At 41.0% G+C, this 25892-nt stretch overlaps 1 protein-coding gene and 1 non-coding gene across 4 annotated transcripts; one reads left to right on the forward strand and one right to left on the reverse strand.

The window, feature by feature from the left end:
* The first annotated feature begins 62 nt into the window (after nucleotides 1-62).
* Nucleotides 63-25746, forward strand: CASP14 (caspase 14). 3 transcript variants are annotated; one of them, XR_003004352.1, is made up of 8 exons: nucleotides 63-542; nucleotides 2443-2495; nucleotides 3572-3721; nucleotides 7475-7700; nucleotides 8166-8282; nucleotides 17140-17249; nucleotides 21744-24346; nucleotides 25657-25746. XR_003004352.1 is itself a non-coding variant. In XM_024753963.1 (7 exons), exons 1-7 carry the CDS (start codon nucleotides 194-196, stop codon nucleotides 21843-21845), a joined length of 1107 nt encoding a protein of 368 aa, XP_024609731.1. In that variant the 5' UTR covers nucleotides 63-193; the 3' UTR covers nucleotides 21846-24571. The 3 variants fall into 3 exon arrangements, 1 of the variants encoding a protein (XP_024609731.1); XR_003004354.1 differs by having other exon boundaries at nucleotides 21744-23969; XM_024753963.1 differs by lacking the exon at nucleotides 25657-25746 and having other exon boundaries at nucleotides 21744-24571.
* Nucleotides 15343-15477, reverse strand: LOC112405692 (small nucleolar RNA SNORA70). The gene has a single exon (XR_003004412.1). It is a non-coding gene; the product is annotated as a small nucleolar RNA SNORA70 (small nucleolar RNA).
* Nucleotides 25747-25892: the final 146 nt, after the last annotated feature.

The raw sequence follows: 25892 nt of genomic DNA on the forward strand, positions 1-25892 counted from the left end.
GGGGCGGACCTCGGGCCCGAGAGGACGGAAGGCGGGACCTTGCAGGCAGACGGCGTCCAGATCTCCGGGCTTCAGAGGACGAGCGGAAACGCCTCCAGTTTTCAAAACAAAGAGGAGAAGCGGGAGGCGTGTGAGGCGCGCAGGGCTCAGATTGGTCCCTCCCGCCCGGTCGCTTCAGCATCATTGGGTGACAATGGAGGGGAGCCCGGGAATCGGCGGGCGCTCGGGGTCTGACGGTTCGCGGGCGCCTCCGAAGATCCCGCCGGCCATGGAGGAGCTGCAGAGCCGCTTGCAGGAGACCCTGGACCTTCTGTCCTCGCAGGAGCTGCGCAGCTTCCGCGACCACCTCAAGAAGGTGGAGCCGCGCGTGAGCCAGGTGAAGCTGGAGCTGGAGGGCCGCAGCCCGTCGGGGCTGGCCAGGCTCCTCGCCAAGCAGTACTACCCACCGGCCGCCGCCAAGCGCGTCCTCGTCCAGGTGCTGGAGCAGCTGCCCCGCGCTGACCTGCTGCCGCGCTGGCAGAGCGCCGCCGCCGACGGCCCGGGTGAGCGCGCGGAAATTCCCGGGGTTGGGGGGACCGGAGGGGGTGCTTGGTGACCGCTGGGTTTGGCCCTACCGCCCGGGGATTCCCGGATTGGCGGAGGGAGGACTGACCGGGATTCCTGGGCAGGGGGAGGGGGTACTAACTGGAGGGAAGGGGGACTGGCAGGGAGGGAGATGTCCTAGGTGAGCGCCGGGTTAGGCCTGGGGCACAGGTGAGCGGCGGTGGACCGAGCTTCGGTGGGGTGGGGGAAGTGGAGCAAAGAGGATGCGGGGGTCGAGGGACCAGTGAACGCGCGGCGGGAAGTGGGAACCGGGGGATAAGCGGGCAGGAGAGAGACAGTTCCCAGGCACGGAATCGAAGTGACCAGTCCAAGAGTAGCCATCAGGGTCTACCAGTTCATTCTGGGGTGGGTTGAGAAATCAGATTGACTCAGCAGGCCTGAGATGCATTTTTAACAATTACCTCCAAGTGATTATGATGGAGGAGGTTTTTAGATGATGCAGTGAGAAACCCCGTGTTGGAATCCACCATTAGAACATTTGCCATAAATCTGGGAAGATGTGGCTTAAGATCAAGAAATGTAACAAGTTGGGGGCGGTTAGGGTTTCCCCTCGTAAGTTTAATAAATGTATGTGTGTATAATATGTGAGCGAGTTTGTGTACATAGAGAAAGAGAGAATGAGAAAGAAAGAGAAAGCACTTCTACTGGGCACACTGAGGTAGACACTAAAATATACTGTTGCTGGTCTCTGCCATCGCATGCTTATGATCTGGTTGAGTTTTGGGGTTTTTTTTCCTTTCTAATTATTAAATCAAAAGTACGACCGCTACATAACTCTACACACACATTTAACATTTTTTAAGGAATAACGTAATGAGTCATTACACCAAATTCCTGGCTAATAGCTCTCCAAAAATTTGAGAAAAATCACGCGGAGGGGAAGAGTAAGCTGGGACGAAGTGAGAGAGTAGCATTGACACATATACACTACCAAACGTAAAATAGATAGCTAGTGGGAAGCAGCTGCATCGCACAGGGAGATCAGCTTGGGGATTTGTGACCACCTAGAGGGGTGGGATAGGGAGGGTGGGAGGGAGACGCAAGAGGGAGGGGATATATGTATACATAGAGCCGATTCACTTTGTTATACAGCAGAAAGGAACACAACATTATAAAGCAATTGTATGCCAATAAAGATCTGGTTGAGTTTTGAGGTATGTTGCTTTGCTGACTTTTAGATTCCTAATGGGTGACAACTGTAAACGACCTCAAAACATGGCCTGTAGGCAGCATACTGGCCCCACGAAGCCTTTGATTCTCCCTTGACTGCATCTGCACAGCACTTATCATAATGTCTCTCCAGGCTTAGTGGTTAATGTATCACACTTTTGTTATCACCCCTTTAAACTGTGAGTCTCTTGCAGTTGGTAAACTGGGCTTTTTTGTTTTTCAGAATCAACCAAACTACCCGGTATCATGACTACACACTGTAGGCACTCCAAAAATATTTGAATTGAATGCTAAGAGTTTGTTTAATTAAAAAATTAAATAGGGTCTAGTTCCTTTAACTTCATTTTTCTCTTTATTGATGTCTTGGTCTCCTTTTCTGGAGGTGCATGTTCACTAATGTTCATTGGTGCTTCTCCTTTTCATCTCTGGCCTGGCTCTCCCTGCCCCTGAATCTGACTGGGGCCTAAGGGAGTTTTGTTAAGTTTTCGTCCTTATGAGTTTGGGAGAGGGTTTTCAGAATCCTAGAAACCTGTTTTAAAACATAAGAGGCAACTGATTTCCTTGGGAAGTGCTTCCTGTTAACAGGAATGACAGCAGATCATGCTTAAGAAGAGGAAAAAGAAAAAATATGTTCTTTTCTGTTTTGTCTTTTCATGAAAATTCATTCAGTGATTCCACGAAAGATTCCAAAGAGAAGCTATGACTGTGTGGAAGGTGAATTGGTAAATATCTGGACTCTTTAAGATAGTATTTAGTCACCATTTGAACATTTTTTTGTGCTGCTTCTGTTGGATTGGAGGTGGGTATCTGTGTCATTGTCTCAAGCGGTCAGATCTTCCTGCTTTCCGTTATAAATAGGAAAAGCAAAACATTAGCCAGATAAAACCACTTTGCACGCATTAACCAAATGAGGTAAGCACTGTTAGTATCTGCATTTTACAGACGAAGGCATTGCAGGCTGTGTGGCCTCTCGAAACTACATAAATTGCTGGCTTCCGGCCTTTTTTTGCTTGTTTTATTATGGACATTTAAAACATAAGCTAAAGTAGAGAGAAGAGAAAAATGAATCTCCAGACTCCAGCCCAGCCTACTCTTTGCCCTGATTCAACAATTAGCAACATGGCCAATCTTGTTTCATCTGCTCCTCCCCCCACCCACCCCATCATATTGAAGCAGATTCCCCAGCTACCATATCACTTTCATACATATGATACTTGAGTATGTATTTCTGAGAAAGACTTTTTCCAAACATAGCCATGATACCATTATTCTACCTAGAAACAAATTCCTTATTGGCAGTCAGCCTTCAGATGTCCTTGGCTGGCTCTTACGCCTTTTACAGTTGGATTGAGTCAGGGTCCGACTCGGGTCCGACTCACGCAAGGTCTACACAGTTACACTTGATGGTTTGTCTCTTAAGAGGCTTAATTTATGATACCTTTCCCTTTGACCTCTTCTCTTGTTTGTTGACGAAACCAGGTTATTTGTCCTGTAGAATGTCCCACATTCTGGATTTTGATAACTGCAGCCCTGTGTTGTCATTTACCATTTTCCTTAAACGGGCAGTTCTGGCTATGTATAGGAATTTAAAAATGAAATTGGCCTATTCGTCCTAGTTTGAGAAAGGTATTTGAGAAAATTATAAATGAAGTCATGATGAGAGAGGAAATCAGTGTTGTGCCCCTGCTCTGAGCTGGGAAACGTCATCATTAACTCCAGAAGAAACTCATTTCACATATAAGGTGTATTTGGATTTGGTTTGGTTTAAATATTGTTTCTTGGCTTTCCTTGAAAACAGGACCGTTATGACCTGAGTGGCAGGCGGAAGGCCTTCCTCATGTGTGTGAAGAGAAACAGGCTGGGCGCTCACCAGGATGTCCTACTGATGGAGGACTGGCTTGGCCAGTGCCAGTTCGAAAATACGTTGTGCATCGATCCCGACAAAATGGTACCAAGTTAAAAACAAAAATGAAAATTTGTGGCTCGGGACTTCCCTGGCGGTCCAGTGATTAAGACTCCGTGCCTCCACTGAAGGGGCGCAGGTTTGATCTCTGGTTGGGAAACAAAGATCCCACATGCCTTTGCGGCACAGCCAAAAAAAAATAAAAGAAGAAGAAAAATTGTAGCTTGGATATTATAATTTTCCTTCCTTTTTAAAAAAATTGGGTTTTATTACCTGGTTAGGACCAGGGCCTGCTGAGCAATGGATGTGTATGTCCTGATGAAATTCTTACCCAGCTTACCTGTTGGATACAGATGCTTTTGTCATGTTAAGTGTGTGATGATACTCCAGCTTCCCTTCTAGTCAAGCAGGGACCTCTTGGGTCCCTGCATTTGAAGAGGGAAGGGAATCCATGAAGGTGTAAAAGTGAGTTGGGCAAGGAGGCCCAAGGACTAGCTGTGAGTCCAGAGTAGGCAAGGTCCAGAGCATTTGGAAACAGGAAGACCAAGGGGACAGCTTTGAGAGGTCATCAAGCAGCCAGGCCAGAGGAATCCCAGCAGCATTGGAGCCCAGGGGCTTTGGAAGATCCTGGTGGGACTTGCTTAGAACCATGGGAGGGGTGGGGAGAGGAGTTGCTGAGAGCCCTGGGCAGAATTGCATTGTGATTTAACTCGAGGACACAAGAAAATGAGGTGGAAGAGTGGTGGTGGTGGGTGGGAACTGCATTTTGACTTCTCTGACCCCAGCTGAGTCCTGGCCTAGCTCTGCGCATGTTTTGGGATAATAACAGGAAAGTCCTTCATAGACCCCGGGAGGCACTGCTCGTGAATATCAAGGAACAGCATAGCAGAAGGGCTAGGAAAGCAGCACACACTGACCGGTGGAGTCTCGTCTCTTACTAGTTGTTACCTTAAATCTGGTTCTCAACTGAGGGTGATTTTTGTCCCCCCAGAGGACATTTGACAATGTCTGGAGACATTTTTGGTTGTCACAACTGGAGGGTGCTATTGGCATCTTGTGTAGTTGCCGAGGTAGAGCCAGGGTGCTACTGAACACCCTACAGTGTACAGGACGGCCCCCAAGGCAAAGATTACCTGACACAAAATAATAGTGCAAGAGTTCTAGAAATTCTGTCTTAAATTAATTGACTACTTTCTTATCTCTAAAATGGAGGGGGGGCTGATAGTAATTTATCTTGTAGGGCTATGGTGAGGATGAAATGAGCTGCGTTATGTAAAAGTTCTCAGAATAGTAGCTGGCTTATAGTAAGCGCTCAATAAATTTTGATTTTATTATTTCAAAGCTAAAAACAGACTCCTTCATGTTTCCCAACGATTGTACCAGAATCTCTTCCAATATTATGTGATTTTTTTTAATCCAGTCCTTTCCATTCAGATTACAGATAATTGCCAGGGTTCTTCTGGTTTATTCTCCCAAAAGTCCAGAAGTGGCCTCTTTCTCTACATCTTGTCAACATTTATTTGTAAATATTTAGCAACTTTACTGGTAAAATTATTTCACTGTTTCATTTTCCTGATTATTAGTTTGGTTGAACATCTTCTGGCCATTTTTTTTCTTCTGTGAATTATTTGAATTACCTGTTTGCCCTTTTTTCTTACTGGATTTTCTTTTTCCTTTTTGTTTTGGCTGTGCCATGTGGCTTGCAGGATCTTAGTTCCCCGATCCGCAATCGAACCCGGGCCCTGCATTGAGAGCACGGAGTCCTAACCACTGGACCACCCTGGATTTTATTTTTCTTATTCTGTAGTTCTTTTTCCTGAATTTTAGACAAAATAGAGTGCAAATATTTTTCTCCTGCCTTGTTACTTGCCTTTTGACTTTTTGTTATCTTAAGTCAAATGGAAGTCTTTTTTATTTTTTTTTTAATTTATTTATTTTATTTTTAGCTGTGTTGGGTCTTCGTTGCTGCGCATGGGCTTTCTCTAGTTGTGGCGAGCGGGGGCTACTCTTCGTTGCAGTGCACGTGCTTCTCATCACGGTGGCTTCTCTTGTTGCAAAGCACAGGCCCTGGAGCACGTAGGCTTCAGTAGTTGTGGTGCGTGGGCTCAGTAGTTGTGGCACATGGGCTTAGTTGCTCCGTGGCATTGCAAGTCTTTTTTATTTATTTATTAAATTATTTATTTTGGCCTCACCATGCGGCTTGTGGAATCTCAGTTCCCTGACCAGGGATGAAACCCAGGCCACAGCAATGAAAGTGCCAAATCCTAACCACTAGACCACGAGGGAACTCCCCTGGAAGTCTTAGTTTTTGTGAGTAAACTTGTCAGTCTTTCTGTTTGTTGCCTTCTTGGCTTTTATGTCTTGATTAAACCCCATGATTTCCCAACTTAAAATTTTTTTAAATTATTTTTCTGTAACATTTTTATAGTTTAAGGTTAGCCTTCTACTCACTGGAATTATATTTTTTGGAACAGTGAGGTGGGAGGTCTAACTTTATTTCCAAGCCAGTCATCTCATTTTGTTGATGATACATCCTTTCCCCACATATTTGAATTCCATTCTTATCATAAACTAAATCCTTATATATATATTTGGATCAATTTCTGTATTCTAAAATATTCTCTTCATACATTTGTTTATTCTTAAGCTGGTATATCAGTGTTTTGTTCACCATGATTTTATAGTACCTTTGGATGTCTGATAGGACCTATCCTATGGGGATTCATTGTTTTTTATGTTTTTTTTGCTTTTTTTTTTTTTTTTTAAACCTCTGAATGTTCTTTGCTATTCTTGAGCACTTTGCTGTTCCTGAGCATCTGTTCTCTGTGACCTTGAGAACCATCTGGTTAAGTTTCACAGAAATCCTTTGAGATTTTAATTGACATGACATTGAATTGAGATTAATTTAGAGTTAACTGGCAAATTAATAGTATTGCGTCATCTCAGAAACATCGGTATGTCATAGTTTATGTTGCCTCTTCACTAAAGTTTTTTTTTTAATAATTTTCTTCACTTAGGTAATGTCCATTTCTTGTTAGGTTTATTCCTACGTATTGTTTTACATTTTTTATGACCATGAATGGATCCCTTTTCCATTATGTGGTTTACATTATTATTCCTGGGTAATTGGGGAGCTATAGATCTTGGTAAATTAACTTTGTATCTGGTCAACTTGCTGATCTCTAGTTCTAGTAGTTTTTAGTTGATTGTATTTCTAGATAGTCATATTATCTGTAAGTAATGAGTTTGTTTCCAATGTTTAAACTTCATCTAATTTTTTACTTTACTTTATTGAAATGGCTAGGATCTTTGTTACAACATGTATGAGGCTAGTGAGAACAGCCATTCCTGTCTTCTCTTTTTAGTGGGATTGATTCTGATGACGTCTCCTGATAGATTCTGGCAAGTAGATATGATTGGGTAGACTCCTCCATTCCCTTCCATTTCTAGCTTATTGAGGGTATTAATTTTATAAGATAATTTTATATATTAAAGTAAGTTAATAATATAGCATTGAAATACATTAACCCTTTGGGGAGCTATAATTCTGTTGTATTTTGTGGTAGAGAATCAGAAATACCCTAATTTTGTCAAACAAGAACCACCAGTGGTACAAGAAGAAATCATATGAATTCCGAAAGCAACCAAAAGGGAAGTGACAAGTTATACTGACTCTGTTAGAGATGCAGGTATTTTCATATTTGTCGTCTCATTGGATCAACTTGTAAAGGAGCCATCTCTGGGATTTCTGGGTTTTCCTACTTGCAGTTCTTTTTAATATGTTTTCCTATTTTACAGGAGTTACTTGGAGAAATAACATCATTTCGAGATGGACTAAATGAAATTAAAGATGACATTGGCTGTTGCCTTGTTGCTCTTATGTCCCACGGAGAAGAAGGCTTTATCAAAATGAAAGATGGTGAAAAAGTCAGCCTGGAAGGCATTTTTGAAATGTTTAACAATAAAAATTGTCCAGCACTTCAAGAGAAACCCAAAATCTTTATAATCCAGGCCTGCAGAGGAGGTAAGTGGAGACCTCTTTGTAATAGTTCTGTTTCTAGGAAATTCTCATATTGATGATTGAGGAAAGAAAACTGAGTTTTAAAAAATTATTTTACATTAGCGGATGCTTAGCTGATGTAACTTTAGTTATGTAGTATAGTAGGGACTTTGAGCTGGGAGGAAAGAATGAAGGGAAAGCTTTCCTGGGATAGGATAGTTAATTTAGGCTCAGGAAGGGTCTAAGTCTTTAAATTCATGAGGTGGGTTGGGGAACCTCAAATTCTGGGAGAGAGGTGGGCAATTTCCAGGGGATGTCCCACCGTTCATGTGATTCCAGGTGGCTTGTGGGACTAATACCTGATTTATGTTAACTTTGGTGGATATTTCTCTCTCTTATGGAGATACAAGCTTGTTGTGACTTTTATTAAAGATTACTGGTGTCAGTGGTGTATTATCGTAGTTTGCATTTTCATTCCTCAAAAAATAGAGAGAAGAGACAGTGGTGTTGAAACGGATGATGAACCCATGGACTCGGATGATGGATCAGAGAAGAGGAGGCTGCCTACATTCAGTGATTATTTCATCATCTATCCCACCCAGGCAGGTAAGACAGTGAGGCTTGATGACAGTGAGATGCGCATTCGTCCAGAGAGTTTAGCTTATTCCTAATGATTTTGAAAATCTTTTTATTTTTTTTTAGCTGTGCCACGTGGCTCATGGGATCTTAGTTCCCCGACTAGGGATTGAACCTGGGTCCTCGGCAGTGAGAGTGCTGAGTCCTAACCACTGTACTGCCAGGGAATTACTGAAAATCTTTTTAAAAAATATTATCTGTGCTTTACAGATTGATGTACATAAGGAGAAATTTTCACTAACCTATCCATCTTCAACTGTTCCACTTTCAGAGATGGCAGGTTTGCATCTGACTGTTCATGTCTTCCAGGAAGATGCCATCCTTTTAGCAAAGTATCACATAGTAAATGAGATCATCAGCTCTCATGTGAAAAAGATCTTGGTCCAAAGCCAGCTCTGCCACTTGCTGTCTTTGAGACCTTCAATATTTCTTAGCCTCTAGATATGTCAGTTTCTTTATGCAAAAGAAGAATGATAAAATATACTTGTGTCATTGGGATGTTATATAAATTATGTAGTGCAGGTATTGTGCTTATCATAATAACTGGCATAATAAGGTAAAAAAGAAATTAATATTATTACTAATATATTATGCTGATTACATTATTATCCTTATTATTACTATACTATTAATACTAATAAGTTAAAATCCAAAAGAATCTTGTGTGCTGAAGGGGTGAACTTGATTCAGTTGTGAAAGGGAAACAGGAAAATGTAGAGAAGATAGAAATAAATGGTCAAGGGCATTTATTTAGCTGTTTTTATCTTGACTTTCTTCAAAAAGGATTAAAATAGCTTATGTGTGTGTATATATACATATACACACGTGTATATATATATATATATATATATATATATATGCAATTCAAGATAAAATGTTAGTGAAGAAATGGAAGCAAAGGAAAATAAGGACAATAATATAAAACGAAAATATCCCCATTAAAGTTAGATGTAACTTTATTCATCCAAGAGAGATGAAAGCATATGTCCTGAGACTTCCCTGGTGGTCCAGCAGTTAAGTCTCCGTGCTCCCAATGCAGGGGGCCCGGGTTCGATCCCTAGTCGGGGAACAAGATCCTGCGTGCATGCCGCGACTAAGAAGCCTGCATGCTGCAACAAAGATCCTGAGTGCCAAAACTGAGACCTGGCACAGCCAAAAATAAATAAATATATAATAAATAAATAAGTATTAAAAAAAAAGAAAGAAAGAAAGCATATGTCCTGATAGACACTTGTAACATAGCAAGTGCAAGCACGTTTATTTGAAATAGTCAAAGACTAGAAACAACCCAAATGATCAACAGGTGAAAGAACTACTCAGCAATAAAAGAAATGAGCTTCTGATGCATGCTACAGCATAGATGAAGCTCAGAATAGTCCTGCTGACTGAAAGGAGTCAGACAGAATAAAGCAGATACTGTGTGGTTCCATGCATATAAAATTCTAGAAAATGCAAACCAGTCTATAAGACAGCAAATCAGTTGTGTTTGGAGATGGGAGTGGAGAGGGAAGGAAGGATTGCAGAGGGGCATGAGGACATTGGAGGGGGCTGATTGGATTCATTATCTGGGTTGTGATGGTTTCACGGAAGTATACGTATGTCAAAACTTATTAAATTGTTTGCTTAAAATATGTGCAGGACTTCCTCGGTGGTCCAGTGGTTAAGAATCCATGCTTCCAATGCAGGGGTCATGGGTTCAATCCCTGGTCAGGGAACTGAGATCCCACATGCTGCGTGGTGCCACCAAAAATATATATATATGCAGATGCTTGTCAATGATCAATCATACTTTAATAAAGCTGTAAATTTTTTAAAAAGTTAGATGTAAGACAGGCATGCCCACTCTCACTCCTACTGTTTGACATGGCATGGGTAGCCCTAGCTAATTCATTAAGATAAGAAAAGATGTAAGGATCAATATTGTAGAAATCAATAGTTTTGAATATCGAGCAGTAATCACTTAGAACATATAATAGAAAAGAAAAAAGATACCACGTTATTTTTTTCTTGCTTTAGTGAATGATGTCTAGGAATGACTAACAAAAGATGAGCAAGAACTTTATTAGAGAAAATGAGAGAACATTCCGGAAAGGCATAAAGAAAGACCTGAATCAATGGTGGGAAATACCATGCTCATGGTTGAGATTTTCAATACCATGGAGATGACCTTTTTTTCCCCAAATGAGTTTGTAAATTGAATTCTACGTGTTTTTTCGTGGAATTTGACAAACTAATCACAAAATTGTTATGGAACAGTTAAGGGTCAAGACGAGGAATCTTGAGCTCCGATTTTGCTGAATGAATGAATTTCATGACTATATGCTGGCTATTTCTGTTGACGACTAGAGATTCAGTATTGAACACAAGAACTAAAAATCTCTGCCTCCATGGAGCTTATGTTCTAGGGGAGGAGACGACAGTAAGCACATACGGAAAACAGATCCTGGGTTGCTTTATGATTCCATGTCTATGAAGTTCAAAACCAGGCAAAACTAATCTATGGTGGATGGTCGAAGTCCGGGTGCTGCTTGTCCTCAGGGTGCACAGTGTTTGGAGTGGTTATGACCAGAGCAGCCAGAGGGGACTTCTGGAGTACTGGTATCATCGTGTTTCTTGATGAGGGTGCCAGTTATGGGGGTGTGTTCATTTTATGAAAATTTATTGAGCTATTATATATCCATATGCTTTGCATACTTTTCTGTATGATGGTTACCCTTCAGTGAAAAGTTTACCAAATAAAATGTTAGATGGTGATAAGTGCTATGGAGAAAAGTAATGCAGGAACCGAGGAGAGGGAGTATTGAGGGGTAGAAGTGGAGATTATAATTTTTTTGTTTTTTGTTTTTTTGGCTGCATTGGATCTTCGTTGCTAAGCACAGGCTTTCTCTAGTTGTGGCAAGCAGGGGCTACTCTCTTGCGGTGCGTGGGCTTCTTATTGCTGTGGCTTCACTTGTGGAGCACTGGCTCTAGGGTGTGCAGGCTCCAGTAGTTGTGGCTCACGGGCTCTGGAGCTCAGGCTCAGTAGTTGTGGTGCACGTGCACGGGCTTAGTTGCTCCGCGGCAGGTGGGATCTTCCCGGACCAGGGATCTAACCCATGTCTCCTGCATTGGCAGGTGGATTCTTAACCACTGCGCCACCAGGGAAGTCCCGAGACTGTGGTTTTAAAAAGAGATGTGTAGAGATGTTTCCACTGAGAAGGTGATTATTGTGTAGAACTGAAGGCCATGAGAGTGTGAGCTATGCAGATATTTGAGAAAATGTGTCTTCTAAGATATGAATACTTAGTAGAAAGCAATAACAAAAACTCTATCAGCCGGTACATAGACAAACAGATCATTGGGATAGAATAAAGAATGTAGAGGTAGACCCAAATATATAGGGAAACGAGACACATGACAAAGAAGCCATTGCTAATCAATGGTGAAAGGATGGACCATTTAATAAGTGATGGGAAAACTGGCTTCTCAATGGGAGAAAAGCAAGTTTATTTTCTTTTTTTAAAAAAATTTTATTTATTTTTGGCTGTGTTGGGCCTTCGTTGCTGTGCGAGGGCTTTCTCTAGTTGCGGCGAGCAGGGGCCATTCTTCATCTCACCGTGGTGCGCGGGCCTCTCACTGTCGCGGCCTCTCTTGTTGCGGAGCACAAGCTCCAGACGCTGAGGCTCAGTAGTGTGGCTCACAGGCCTAGTTGCTCCGTGGCATGTGGGACCTTCCCAGACCAGGGCTCAAACCCGTCCCTTCTGCATTGGCAAGCAGATTCTCAACCACTGCGCCACCAGGGAAGCCCAAGTTTATTTTCTTATTTCTTGTTGTAGGGTTCCTTGTATCTTTAATCACATGGACTCTCTATCTGTAGTTATGTTCCCTTCTTTACCTCTAATATTTCTGGCTTTCTTTTTTTTCTTGATCAGTCTTGCCAGTGGTTTATTTATTTAGTTAAGAACCCATTTTTAGTTTTGTTAATCCTCTCTATTATTATGTTTGTTTCTGATTTCATTAATTTGCCTCATATTTCCATTTTTCTCCATTTTTTAAGGGTTTATTCTACTCTTAATTTCCCAGCTTTTTCAGTTAGGTACTTGGGTCATTATTTTCTACCATTTTAAAAAAAAAAGCATTTTTAAACCTATAATCCCCGTCTAATTACTGCTTTCACTGTATCTTTTATATTTTAATATGTAACATTTTTATCCTTCCGTTCCAAGAATTCTTAAATTTCCATTATTCTTTTACCCATTAGTTATTTAGAAATATGCCTCTAAATTTTTCTGGTATTGAAATTTTAAATTTTATCCTTTTATTATTATTTATCCTTTTATTATTGATGTCTAGTTTATTCTTGAGAAAGAATATCAACTATACCAATCTGAAATCGGTTGAGACTTGATTTATGTCTTCATCTGTAGTAAATTTTTTTTTCACGATACTCGGGCCTCTCGCTGTTGTGGCCTCTCCCGTTTAGGAGCACAGGCTCCGGACGCACAGGCTCAGCGGCCATGGCTCACGGGCCCAGCCGCTCCGCGGCATGTGGGATCTTCCCGGACCGGGGCACGAACCCGTGTCCCCTGCATCGGCAGGCGGACTCTCAACCACTGCGCCACCAGGGAAGCCCTGTAGTACATTTTTTAATGGCTATTGATCTATCATGAGTATTCTATATGTGCTTAAGAATATGTGTTCACTTCTTGAATACAAGGTTCTATATATTTCTATTAATTGAGCTCAGTTGTGTTTTTCCAAGTCTCTACTAAAGGTCAAGCAGACATATTTAGTAATTTGTCTGCTTGACCTGCCAATAACTGAGATAATGTGTTACTATGTCATGTTATCCTGGTGGATATGTCAGTTTCTTCTGTAGTTCTATTATCTATTTTTCTTTTCTTTATATATTTTGAGGGAACTTTAGTAGAGGCATATGATTTTAGAATTGTTATACTTTGTGGTGAAATAAATATTTTAATCATTATTTAGTGAACCTACTATCCCAAATATTGCTTTTTTTGGTATTAGTTTTTCTCTGATATTAATATAGATACCCCAGTATTCTTTTGGCCCATATTTGCCTGGTATATCTCCTTCAGACCTTTTTCTATTAACCTTTCTGGGCCTTATGTTTTAGGTGGTCCTTTAAACAGAATATAACTGGATTTTGTTTTTTAATCCAGTCTAATATCAATCTTCTTACTGGTGAGTTAGGACAATTTATCTTTTTTGTGACTATTGATATATTTACATTTTTACCATTTTACTTTGTGCTATTTACTTTTATTTGCTTTTCTCCCCTCCTTTATTGCTCTTTTTTAAAAAAATTGAAGTATAGTTGGTGTGTACAATATTATGGTAGTTTTATTGCTCTTGTTTTTGATTGATTGTGAGTTTAGTTTGTCATTCTTACATTTTATCCCTCTACTGACTTGGAAGATATGTGTTTCGCATCTCTTCTTCTCCTGGTTCCCTGTGAAATGTTATAAGTAAGTAAGCTTATTTTTACTCCCTGATGATACACAGAACCTTAGAACACTAATTCTCATCACCTTCCACACTTAAGCGCTATTGTTCAACATTTACTTCTAACTTTTATTTTTTGTATCTTTATTTATATGAAATTATTTATGTATTCTTACACTCCTTCTCCTTCCACCCTAATTTTCTTCTAAATTAGGATATTAACCCAACACATTTTCATCAGATAGGCTGGCATGTTCTAGGGTGACAAGCACTATGCTAGGTAATGCCTATTCCTCTTTTAAAACCCCACAATTTAGAACACTTTTGTAATATTTTATACAGTGTATGTTTGTTTATATTTATGCATGTGTTTACCATTTTCTTCCCTATCTGTCCTGAATCTCAGACCATTTTCTTTCTTCATGAAGTATATCCTTTAGAAATTCATTTAAGGAAGATTTATAGGTGGTAAGTTCACTTTACACCCAAATCTGGCCGATGATGTAACAGTGTCTTTGCCTGTTCTTCCTTGTGATTCCATCATTTATTTCTTTAAACATTTCATGCACAGTTATTTTATATTTTTTACCTTATACTTTCAATATCTAAAGTCTTTGGGGATCACTCTTGTGGTCGTTCTGTTGCCTGTCACTCATGGGGGTTTGTTTCTTTGTGTGTCTGAACTCTTAGCTCATTTATTGAATCTTAATCTGTGATACTCCTGGGGGCATAATTCAGTTATGCTTTCCTTTAGAGAGGATTACCATCCGCACGTGGACCTCTGTAGCTCTGCTCAGGGTCACATGGTTAATGCAGGATCTTAAATTCATCTTCCTATCTCCTAGGTGCACCTTCCAAACTTGACATTTCCCCTTAGACACAAGCACAACTCTGGTTTTCCCGTTTGCTTTCTGCTTCTAGCTCAAGTTTCAGCTTCCTCGTTTGGAGGAATGGCATGCCTTGGGGATTTCCATTCATTCCTATCAGCCGAGAATAGTATTAAACTTTTGCTTTAATCAAGAATTAAGATTTATACCTGGAGGGATATTTAAAGTACCCAAAGTGCCCAAAGTGGAACACTTGGAATATGTGATAAAATTAATCTTTTGGATCACCAATTTTTTTTTGCATGATCCCAGTTCTTTTAATTTTTTTTTTTTTTTTGACAGGAAAGTAGGATTTATTGGTGGGCACGAGTAAGGAGGGGACAGCACCAAGGCTCTCGTGAGTGCAGGGCCCGCCATTTGTCCAGAGGGCCGCAGTTAGGGATGTATATGACCCCACAGCCATCCAGGATGAGCCACTTTTCTGCCATCATGTTTTCAAATTCGTCTGCATTAAACTTAGTGAATCCCCACTTCTTGGAGATGTGGATCTTCTGGCAGCCAGGGAACTTGACCTTGGCCCTTCGGAGGGCCTCAATCACATGCTCCTTGTTCTGCAGCTTGGTGCGGATGGACATTGTGACTTGGCCAATGTGGACCCTGGCCTCTGCACCCTGGGGCTTTCTAAAGGCACTGCGCATACCCGTCAGGAGCCTGGACTGGGGACAGCATGCCAGTCATTAATGTCCACTGGAAAGGGCTGTCTCCAAGGTGCCTTAGGGCAACCCATACAGGCAACAGGACGCATACACTACCGAGGAGGCTGCTATTTGCAGCCATTGCACACCGGGCTCCCATGGGGAAAAGAGCACAGTCGGCTTAATTGGCTGCAAATATTTTTTTTAATTTTCAATTGATTTATTTTTTATTTTGGCCATGCCACGCGGCATGTGGCATCTTAGTTCCCTGACCAGGGATCAAACTTGTGGCCCCTGAAGTGGAAGCTCGGAGTCCTAACCACTGAACCACCAGGGAATTCCCTTGGGTCACCCATATTTACCTGATTGGATGAGACAGTACCAAATATGTGTGGGGATGGGGGGCAACGGGTACTTCCATATACCATTGATGAGAGCAAGTTATAATGCCTCTTTGGAGAGCAATGTGTGATACCTAGAAAGTTTGTTTATTCCACGACCCAGCAATTTCACTTCTGGGTATACACCCTAGTGCTGCGGTCTCCAGATCAGGGGGCCACAGTGAAGTCACACAGCTATACTTAATTCTGTGAACCACCAGCTCAGGTGAGGTATGGTTCCAAAAATTAGATTGTGCTGTGTTCTTTTTGATATCATATTTTGGTGGTATCTAGGTTTTGGAGGTTTGCTGAGCTAAAAAGCAAGTACCATGGTGGTATCCTAGGTTGAGAAGTCATGCAGTGTCCAAAAGGGGCACACATCCCATTAGTAATTGTGGTTATTTAAGAATGAGGGAATTCCCTGGCAGTCCAGTGGTTAGGACTCTGTGCTCTCACTGCCGAGGGCCTGGGTTCAATCCCTGGTCGGGGAACTAAGATCCCATGAGCCGCTCGCACAGCGCAGCCAAAAAAAAAAAAGAATGAAAAAAAAATTTTTTTATCAATTTGTATGACCATCACCTTTCAATTTTTTTGACCATCTATTCATGTGCCTATTGGCCATCATGTATCTTCTTTTGCCCAATGTTGTATTGGGTTGTTTGTTTTCTTATTAAGCTGTATATATTCTGAATACAAGTCCTTTCTCTGGTGCGAGTTACAAATACTTTCTCCCAATCTGTGACTGGCTTTTCATTTTCTTAATGATGTCTTTCAAAAAGCAAAACTTTTATAAGCATTGATGGTTCAGTGGTAGAATTCTCACCTGCCAAAAAACAAAAGTTTTAGATTTTAAGTCCAATTCATCATCTTTTTTTCTTCTATGGCTTATGATTTTTGTGTTGTAAGAAACTTTTGTCTACCCTGAGGTTGAAAGATGTTCCATGTTATTTCTGTCCCAACCCAGGTTTACTATGAGAGCGTGCAATCTTAATATTCCCATTGAATTTCCATACTATATAGACATATTTCATGTTTTTCAGCCTAATAATAAAGATAATTTCAGTAAACTCTTGAATACCACCAAATAAATTCCATATGGTTGTATTTAGGGCGATTTAGCTTAAAATGCTAGAGCAAAAGTCAGCAATAAAAAAAATAGAAAAGGAATAAATAAAGCAAATATGACAAAATGATAACTCTTGGATCTGAGGGATGATTATATGGGGGGTTGTTAAACTTTGCTTTCTACTTTTTTGTATATTTGAAAAGTTGTATTTTAAAAATGCATATAAAAAGAATGTCCTCTTGAGAGGTTATGTGCTATTGGTCACATGAGTTCTCTGTGATTGTATCTTAATGCAAGTGTTTCTGTATTCTCGATTCAAAGCCATTTTCCAGGTTTTAACTATGGGTCAAAGAACAAGTTTGCTGTAAGTTAGAGGAGGAAAATGGATGAAATGACTTTTTTCCTTTGTAGATCATGTGGCTTTACGGGACCCCCGCACCGGCTCTGTGATGATCAAAGCAATGACCGACGTCTTTAAACAGTATGGAAATAAGTGGCACATTGCTGACTTCTTCACCAAAGTAAGTAAATTCCAAGTGAACATGTGCTCCATTCTGTCTAAAGCTAATGCACTTGATGAGAACATTTTCACGAGAAGATTGACTTAAGCCCGAGAAAGCATGAGAGATGGTGAGAAGTTGTTTGGAAACAGCAGGCTGATGGTGCGTTAAGAGGACTGTCGCTGAAGTCATGGCCGAGCCAGGTGCGAAGGGAAACTGATAGTGACACTTTATTCATTGGTACGTGAGTGAGTTGGATTTTAGGTGAGCTTTGAAGTTCTGCTTGCTCTCCAGTTGCTGTTCCCTGCACTTCACAGATATTAATACATTGAGTCTTTCAACAGCTCTCAGGCAGGTACTGGGATTCCCATCTCCTATTACAGATGGAAAGCAGCCTTGGCTTACCAACCCAGGCAGAGCACTTCTAGAGCTCATGGCTTAACCACAGTTATATAGGATTACTTACTCCTTATCTCCCCAAGTTATGGTAGCTATTTTTATTTCTTTTAAAAAATTGTTTAATGCTTTACATATGATGCTTAACAGCTTTCAAAACTCCTTTTCACCTCATTTTTATTTTTTAACATCTTTATTTGTGTATAATTGCTTTACAATGTTGTGTTAGTTTCTGCTGTATAACAAAGTGAACCAGCTATATGTATACATATATCCCCATATCCCCTCCCTCTTGCATCTTCCCCCCACCCTCCCCATCCCACCCCTCGAGGTGGTCACAAAGCATGGAGCTGATCTCCCTGTGCGATGCAGCTGCTTCCCACTAGCTATCTAGTTTACATTTAGTAGTGTATGTATGTCCATGCCACTCTCTCACTTCGTCCCAGCTTACCCTTACCCCTCCCGTGTCCTCAAGTCCATTCTCTTCATCTGCGTCTTTATTCCTGTCCTGCCCCTAGGTTCATGAGAACTTTTTTTTTTCGATTCCATATACATGTGTTAGCATACAGTATTTGTTTTTCTCTTTCTGACTTACTTCACTCTGTATGACAGACTCTAGGTCCATCTACCTCACTACAAATAACTCAATTTCGTTTCTTCTTATGGCTGAGTAATACTCCATTGTATATATGTGCCACATCTTCTTTATCCATTCATCTGTCGATGGACACTTAATGTTGCTTCCGTGTCCTGGCTAATGTAAATAGTGCTTCAGTGAACATTGTGGTACATGTCCCTTTTTGAATTATGGTTTTCTCAGGGTATATGCCCTGTAGTGAGATTGCTGGGTCATATGGTAGTTCTATTTTTAGTTTTTTAAGGAACCTCCATGCTGTTCTCCGTAGTGGCTGTATCAATTTACATTCCCACCAATGGTGCAAGAGGGTTCCCTTTTCTCCACGCCCTCTCCAGCATGTATTGTTTGTAGACTTTTTGATGATGGCCATTCTGACCGCTGTGAGGTGATACCTCATTGTAGTTTCGATTTGCATTTCTCTAATGATTAGTGATGTTGAGCATCCTTTCATGTGTTTGTTGGCAATCTGTATGTCTTCTTTAGAGAAATGTCTATTTAGGTGTTCTGCCCATTTTTTGATTGGGTTGTTTATTTTTTTGATATTGAGCTGCATGAGCTGCTTGTATATTTTGGAGATTAATTCTTTGTCAGTTGCTTCGTTTACAAATATTTTCTCCCATCTGAGGGTTGTCTTTTCATCTTGTTTACGGTTTCCTTTGCTGTGCCAAAGATTTTAAGTCTCATTAGGTCTCATTTATTTATTTTTTATTATTATTTTTGTTGTTGTTGTTGTTGCAGTACGCGGGCCTCTCACTGTTGCGGCCTCTCCCGTTGCGGAGCACAGGCTCCAGACGCGCAGGCTGAGCGGCCATGGCTCACGGGCCCAGCCGCTCCGCGGCATGTGGGATCTTCCCGGACCCAGGCACGAACCCGTGTCCCCTGCATTGGCAGGTGGACTCTCAACCACCGTGCCACCAGGGAAGCCCTATTTTTGTTTTTATTTCCACTTCTCTGGGAGGTGGGTCAGAAATGACCTTGCTGTGACTTATGTCATAGAGTGTTCTGCCTATGTTTTCATCTAAGAGTTTTATAGTGTCTGGTCTTACCTTTAGGTCTTTAATCCATTTTGAGTTTATTTTTGTATATGGTGTTAGAAAGTGTTCTAATTTCATTCTTTTAAATGTAGCTGTCCAGTTTTCCCAGCACCACTTATTGAAGAGGCTGTCTTTTCTCCATTGTATATTCTTGCCTCCTTTATCAAAGATAAGGTGACCATATGTGTGTGAATTTACCTCTGGGCTTTCTGTCCTGTTCCATTGATCTATATTTCTATTTTTGTGCCAGTACCATACTGTCTTGATTACTGTAGCTTTGTAGTATAGTCTGAAGTCAGGGAGCCTGATTCCTCCAACTCCATTTTTCTTTCTCAAGATTGCTTTGGCTATTTGGAGTCTTTTGTGTTTCCATACAAATTGTGAAATTTTTTGTTCTAGTTCTGTGAAAAATGCCATTGGTAGTTTGATAGAGATTGCATTGAATCTGTAGATGCTTTGGGTAGTATAGTCATTTTCACAATGTTGATTCTTCCAATCTACGAACATGGTATATCTCTCCATCTGTTTGTATTGTCTTTAATTTCTTTCATCAGTGTCTTATAGTTTTCTGCATACAGGTGTTTTGTCTCCTTAGGTAGGTTTATTCCTAGGTATTTTATTCTTTTTGTTGCAGTGGTAAATGGGAATGTTTCCTTAATTTCTCTTTCAGATTTTTCATCCTTAGTGTATAGGAATGCAAGAGATTTCTGTGCATTAATTTTGTACCCTGCTCCTTTACCAGATTCACTGATTAGCTCTAGTAGTTTTCTGGTAGCATGTTTAGGATTCTCTATGTATAGTATGATGTCATCTACAAGCAGTGATAGTTTTACTTCTTTTCCAGTTTGGATTCCTTTTATTTCTTTTTCTTCTCTGATTGCTGTGGCTCAAACTTTCAAAACTATGTTGAATAATAGCAGTGAGAGTGGGCAACCTTGTCTTTTTCCTGATCTTAGAAGAAATGGTTTCAGTTTTTCACCATTGAGAATGATGTTGGCTGTGGGTTTGTCATATACGGCCTTTATTATGTTGAGGTATTCATCTCATTTTAAGGTAAGCTCTTGGGGGAAAAAATGTTAAATGGAAGGAGTATAGACAATTTTGACAGTCATTCTAACCATATTTCCAAATCTCTTATATTGCTCAATTTCTCTCTTTAAGAAAATAGTTTCTTGTCAGTGTCTCAATAAAATGTAATAATAAAGACAGATTTAACCTACCGTAAGTAGAAATCCATTTTAGTTAATGCTAAGTGAAAGTTGTTTTGCTGACTGGTGTTCATTAAGTCTTTATTGAACAGCATTCTCTTTTTAAAATTGAAAGCCAGTATTTTTTAACTGAATGAAAGATTCTTTAAATTCTATAGTGCTTTACAATTTTCAAAAGTTTCACACATGTTTTCATATAATCCCATAATAACCCTTCTCCCCCCACACCTACATTACCCCTGCACCCTTCCCTCTCCCTACAGTAACCACTAGTTTGTTCTCTATATCTGTGAGTCTGCTTCCTTATTTTTTAATTCACTTGTTTGTTGTGTTTTTTTTGAATTCCAAATATAAGTGATATCATATAGTATTTGTCTTTCTCTGACTTATTTCACTTAGCATAATACCCTCCAAGTCTATCCATGTTGCTGCAAATGGCAGAACTTCATTCTTTTTTATGGCTGAGTAGTATTCCAGTGTGTGTGTGTGTGTGTGTGTGTGTGTGTGTGTGTGTGTATCACATCTTCTTTACCATTCATCTGTTGATGGACACTTAGGTTGTTTCCATACCTTGGCAATTGTAAATAATGCTGCTACAAACATTGGGGTGCATGTATCTTTTCAAATTAGTGTTTTTGTGTTTTTCGGGTATGTACTCAGGAGTGGAATTGCTGGGTCATATGGTATGAACAGCATTCTTTTTTTTTTTTTTTGAAATGTGGGATCTTAATTCCCCGACCAGGGATGGAACCCGCACCCCTGCAGTGGAAGCGTGGAGTCTTAACCACTGGACCGCCAGGGAAGTCCCAACACTGTTCGTTTTTAAAGCACTTGCTAAGTAGGCACTGGCAAGAAAGTCCAAAAGTGAGCATGATGCGACCTTTGCATTAAAGACACTTAGAGCTTAGTGAGGCAGCAGATGGTAGGGTTACAAGCAGCACCGGAATTAATAGAGCTATTGGATACTTTGGACAAAACATAATCCAATGCTTTCATATGCCATGAGTTACCAAGGGTCAGAGGAGGTTACTGTCTTGCCTGATGTTACCTAGGGGCAAGTTGACTTGAACCCGGGTCTGTGCACGCAGCCACTCGATGCCTTCAAGCACTTGGTGGGTGGTGTCTGCATTGTTTTCCTGGTGCAGTCAGAGAATTCTGCCGTCTCCTTCTGTGGGCTTTACTGAGAGGCTTTTGCTGAGGGCTTTACATTCTCTGGACGGTTTGTGCTTTTATCTTACAGGTGAATAACAGAGTGGTGCACCGTGAGTTTAATCTTCGCAATGAACCAGTAAAAGTATCACTTGTAATGGAGTCAACTTTAACTAAATTTGTATACTTTTGACACCAGGAAGATTAAAAAAACAAGGACTGCTTTACAGTAGAGTTTGAAAAGAGCTGTGAGCATTTGTAGCATTGTACTAATGGTTACCATTTTGCATTATTTTTGTCAATGGTTGTATTTGTCCAATTTGTTTTGTATATATATATATATATATATACATATATATTATTTTTCTAAGATTTAACTATGCTTAGTTGATACTTGTAAATAATTTGACTTTTTTTTTTTAAAGATCAGTGTTTTCTGAAAAAAACGTTTCCTGAACCGTTACCAAAACATGGACATCCAGCTCCATTTGTGTACTGTTTTTATCCTGTGTTTCTCTTGGTGATTACACCCTACCTTCTCCACTCTCAGCTTGATGCTGGTGTTAAGCCTCAATTTCTTGGCTTAGTCAAGAATTGCCTGTGTGTGGTCTTGTCCTGTGTTTCACCTTATTTACCCAGATTGTTTTCTGCAGTCAGTCTGATCTCCTCTTTGACTCCGTAAGCCATTCTCAAGTCTTACCTGGATGTCTCTGTGCCCTTGAGGCCTTCATGTGTTCCACCTTCCATCCATTTCCCCACTTCCTCCTTGCTGCCTCATACCTTTGAACTGCTGTTTTCTCCACCTGGAACCCTCTGTTCCACCCCACATAGGTAAGTCCTCTCCATCCTTCAGAGTTTGGTTCAAGCATCACTTGCACAGGGAAGCTTTCCACAGCCCCTCATGCTAGGTCAGCTTCTTCTAAGTGCTCAGATACCCTCTGCTTCTCTTCTGTAACATTGAAATGACTGTCTAGTGGCTGTTTAATCTCTCTCTCCAGTTCAGTCGTAAGATCCGAGAGGCAGAGGCTGTGTGTCTCATTCATGGCTGCATCCTAGCTTCCATCCGTGCCTTAGGACACAGAGAAGCCATGCAATGAGCGTTGAGTGAGTGACTGATCCCTGTCTTTTAATTATTTTATCCATCCCTCAGACCTCTGTGCATATCTAGCCACTTGCTACTTAACCCCACACACGTGGATGTCTCATGGCTACTTTAACTCAACGGGTTGGACGTTAACCTGAGTTTCCCCTAAATCTCTTTATAAAACCCATCCCATCGTTAATAATCCTTTGAATTCCCACTGCCTGCTGGATATACCCCAAAATCCTGTAGGAGAGTATTGCAAGTCTTTCTCCATCAGGCTTAATCTACACTACTCTTTTATTGCCTGTTTGTCCTTGTAATTCGCCCTCCCCTTAATAATCCTGTCTCACAGAATCGGTCTTGTGGATCAATGACTGTGGATAAACACTCTTGGATATGTTATCATATCAATCTCTCCTTTCTGTCTGAAATGCCCTTCATTCTCACTGTGTGCTTCCTCTATACTGAGTATTCTTTAGGGTGCAACTTGGGTCCCCTCTCACTATAGAGCAAAGCTGTATGTAGACTAGTGTTTTTAGAGTAACAAACTGTGGACTGAGCATGACTGATGGGCCTGTACGAGGATGCAGGTGTTTGGTGAGAATGCCCTGAAGACTGAGAGCCAAATTGACTGAAGCAATCCAGAATCTCCAGGCCTGTCTCCACTTCAGGGATTATTGTGTCCTTTTTAGTTAATGTGATTTCTTAAGTATAAATACATGTGATTTAATTTTTAAGCCTTTGAGTTCTGATATTTGATATGTAGCTTTGTTTTTGTATAGAGCATTAAAATGTCTCTGGTTCATAAAATATGAACATCAGGTGAGCCTTCTCTTTCACTTGGATTCTGGAGGATTTCTAGGCACAGAGGCTCGTTTCGGGGGGACAGCAGCAGCTGAAATATCAACAACTCTTTATTTCCTGGGAGAGGTTGAGTGACTTGGTCAGAGTCACAGCATGTGGTGAAGCTGGGATTCCAAACCATGAACTAATTCAAGACATGAAGTGCCAAGTGATAGAGAAAAGTTTTAAGACAGAATGCTTTTGATGGACAGAAGGGACCATTCCATTACCACTTCACTGATGGAATGAGGGCTTTGGGACAAAGGAGGGAAAAGTGATTTTGGAACCCTGCTCAGACCACTACAGGTAAGGGTCACGGAGAAAACTGTAGGACAACTGCATACCAGACAAACAGGTGAAGAGGAGCAAGGAAGAATTCTGGTTAGAAAGGTAGGTGGCCCAAGATGAACTTGATGCCTGGGGCTAGCTAACTGCCCCATATTCTCTCAGCTTCAAATCAGTAGAGACTGGCCTAGCCATCCAATGCCATGTGAAATATAGCCCAAAAAAGTAGTCTCTGGCACAATTTTATATTTGAAAAAAATTTTTATTTATTTATTTATTTTTTAAATACAGGAACCAAAGTTGGCAAAAGGAAGGCTCTGAGATTTTTATTAAAAATGTGTATGAATAAAAAATAGTGGAGAAACTTGTGCAGAAGACTAGGAGGCTGAGGTGGGGAGGAGAACACGTGGCTGGGGAGCTACAGCCGTTTGACAAGTGCCTCTTAGGCCAAGGGCACCTCACCATGGCTTATTATCACTACAGTACGTTTTCACCTTTGGAGTTAACTCACTTCCTTGCCGAATATTTTCATCATGCAGATCACGTCTCAAGGACAAAGTTATTTTGTGGGAAAAAAATATTTTGTGGAGAAACCCTAAATTTAATTACAGTACCATTTCCTAGTTGTCATAATGGAAGTATTCTGGAGATTCTATGGTACACAGGGGAGGGAGCTGCTGAGATAGTTTGGGAGTGCCCCAGAATGCCCTCCACAGAGAAGTCCTGCAGTGATAGAACACTGTCCCTAAAAGCCAGCCATTCCTTTTAAGTCTTCCTTTTTTTTTTTTTTTTTTTTTTTTGCGAGCCAAAATATCTACAGATATTTTCAGCAGTTTCTAAGGATGCTTAAAGCCATGACTAAATTTACTCCTTTCCTTGTATGTCAGCTCTTTATTTAAATGCAGTGGGGTTTGTTTTGTTTCAGTTTAAAAACCTGTGTTCCTCATAGAAAATTTCAAGAAACACTAAAAAAAAACGAGGCCAAAAACCTACCCAGTTTCTCTACTTGTATATCCGTAGTTCTCACCCTGGCTGCACATTAAAATTATCTAGATTCTTGTGGTTTGGAGTTGGGCATATGTTTAAAAGCTCTCCAAGTGATTCTAAGCGCAGCCAGGCTTGAAACCTACTGTATAACTAATAATCTGGCTCTTGATTATTTGTTTACAATCATTTAATGCCTAGGGCTTCAATTTTTAAAAATAATCGCCCTCATCCTGCAACTCCTTTTTGTATTTTAATTATTTTTTAACGGCTTCATAGTATTGGGCGGAATAAATATTAACTAGTAATGGATATTGCAATTTTTCTCCTATGAGAAAGAAATTCTCATGCAAACCACCTGTGCAGTCTTCATTTTATTTTTTTTTTCCGGGAAACTTCCTGTAAGATTTTTTTTTTTGGCTGTGTTGGGTTTTTCGTTGCTGCGCGTGAGCTTTCAGCTAGTTGTGGTGAGCGGGCTTCTCATTGCAGTGCCTTCTCTCGTTGCAGAGCACGGGCTCTAGGCACGTGGGCTTCAGTAGTTGTGGCACGCGGGCTCAGTAGGTGTGACTCACGGGCTCTAGAGCACAGGCTCAGTAGTTGTGGTGCATGGGCTTAGTTGCTCCGCGGCATGTGGGATCTTCCCAGACCAGGGCTCGAACCCGTGCCCCCTGCATTGGCAGGCGGATTCTCAACCACTGCGCCACCAAGGAAGCCCTAAGATAACTTTTTAAAAATCTGAATTACACAGTGCTAACTTGTCCTCCAAAAATGCAAAATAATTTCTCCAGCTTTTATTTATCCAATACAGGCTTGTGTTCAACACCCCTTCCCACGTAAGGAAACTGCAGCCTAGGTGCAGGACCCGCTCAAGTTGATACGTACAAAAGGCTGGGCGAGAGGTCGAATCCATACGGGGGGCGCTGGCTGACTGCCTGGCTGACTTCCGGCCCGCGTCCCTGGTCGCAAACTGCGTGTTCCAACCGGCCCGCCCCTTTCCGCCATTCGATAGCGTCCGCGCCAGCGCTGCAGCCCGCCTTCCGGAGG

Source organism: Neophocaena asiaeorientalis, unplaced genomic scaffold (assembly GCF_003031525.2).
Source record: "Neophocaena asiaeorientalis asiaeorientalis breed wild unplaced genomic scaffold, Neophocaena_asiaeorientalis_V1.1 scaffold121, whole genome shotgun sequence".
In the NCBI taxonomy this organism is placed as follows: Eukaryota; Metazoa; Chordata; class Mammalia; order Artiodactyla; family Phocoenidae; genus Neophocaena; species Neophocaena asiaeorientalis.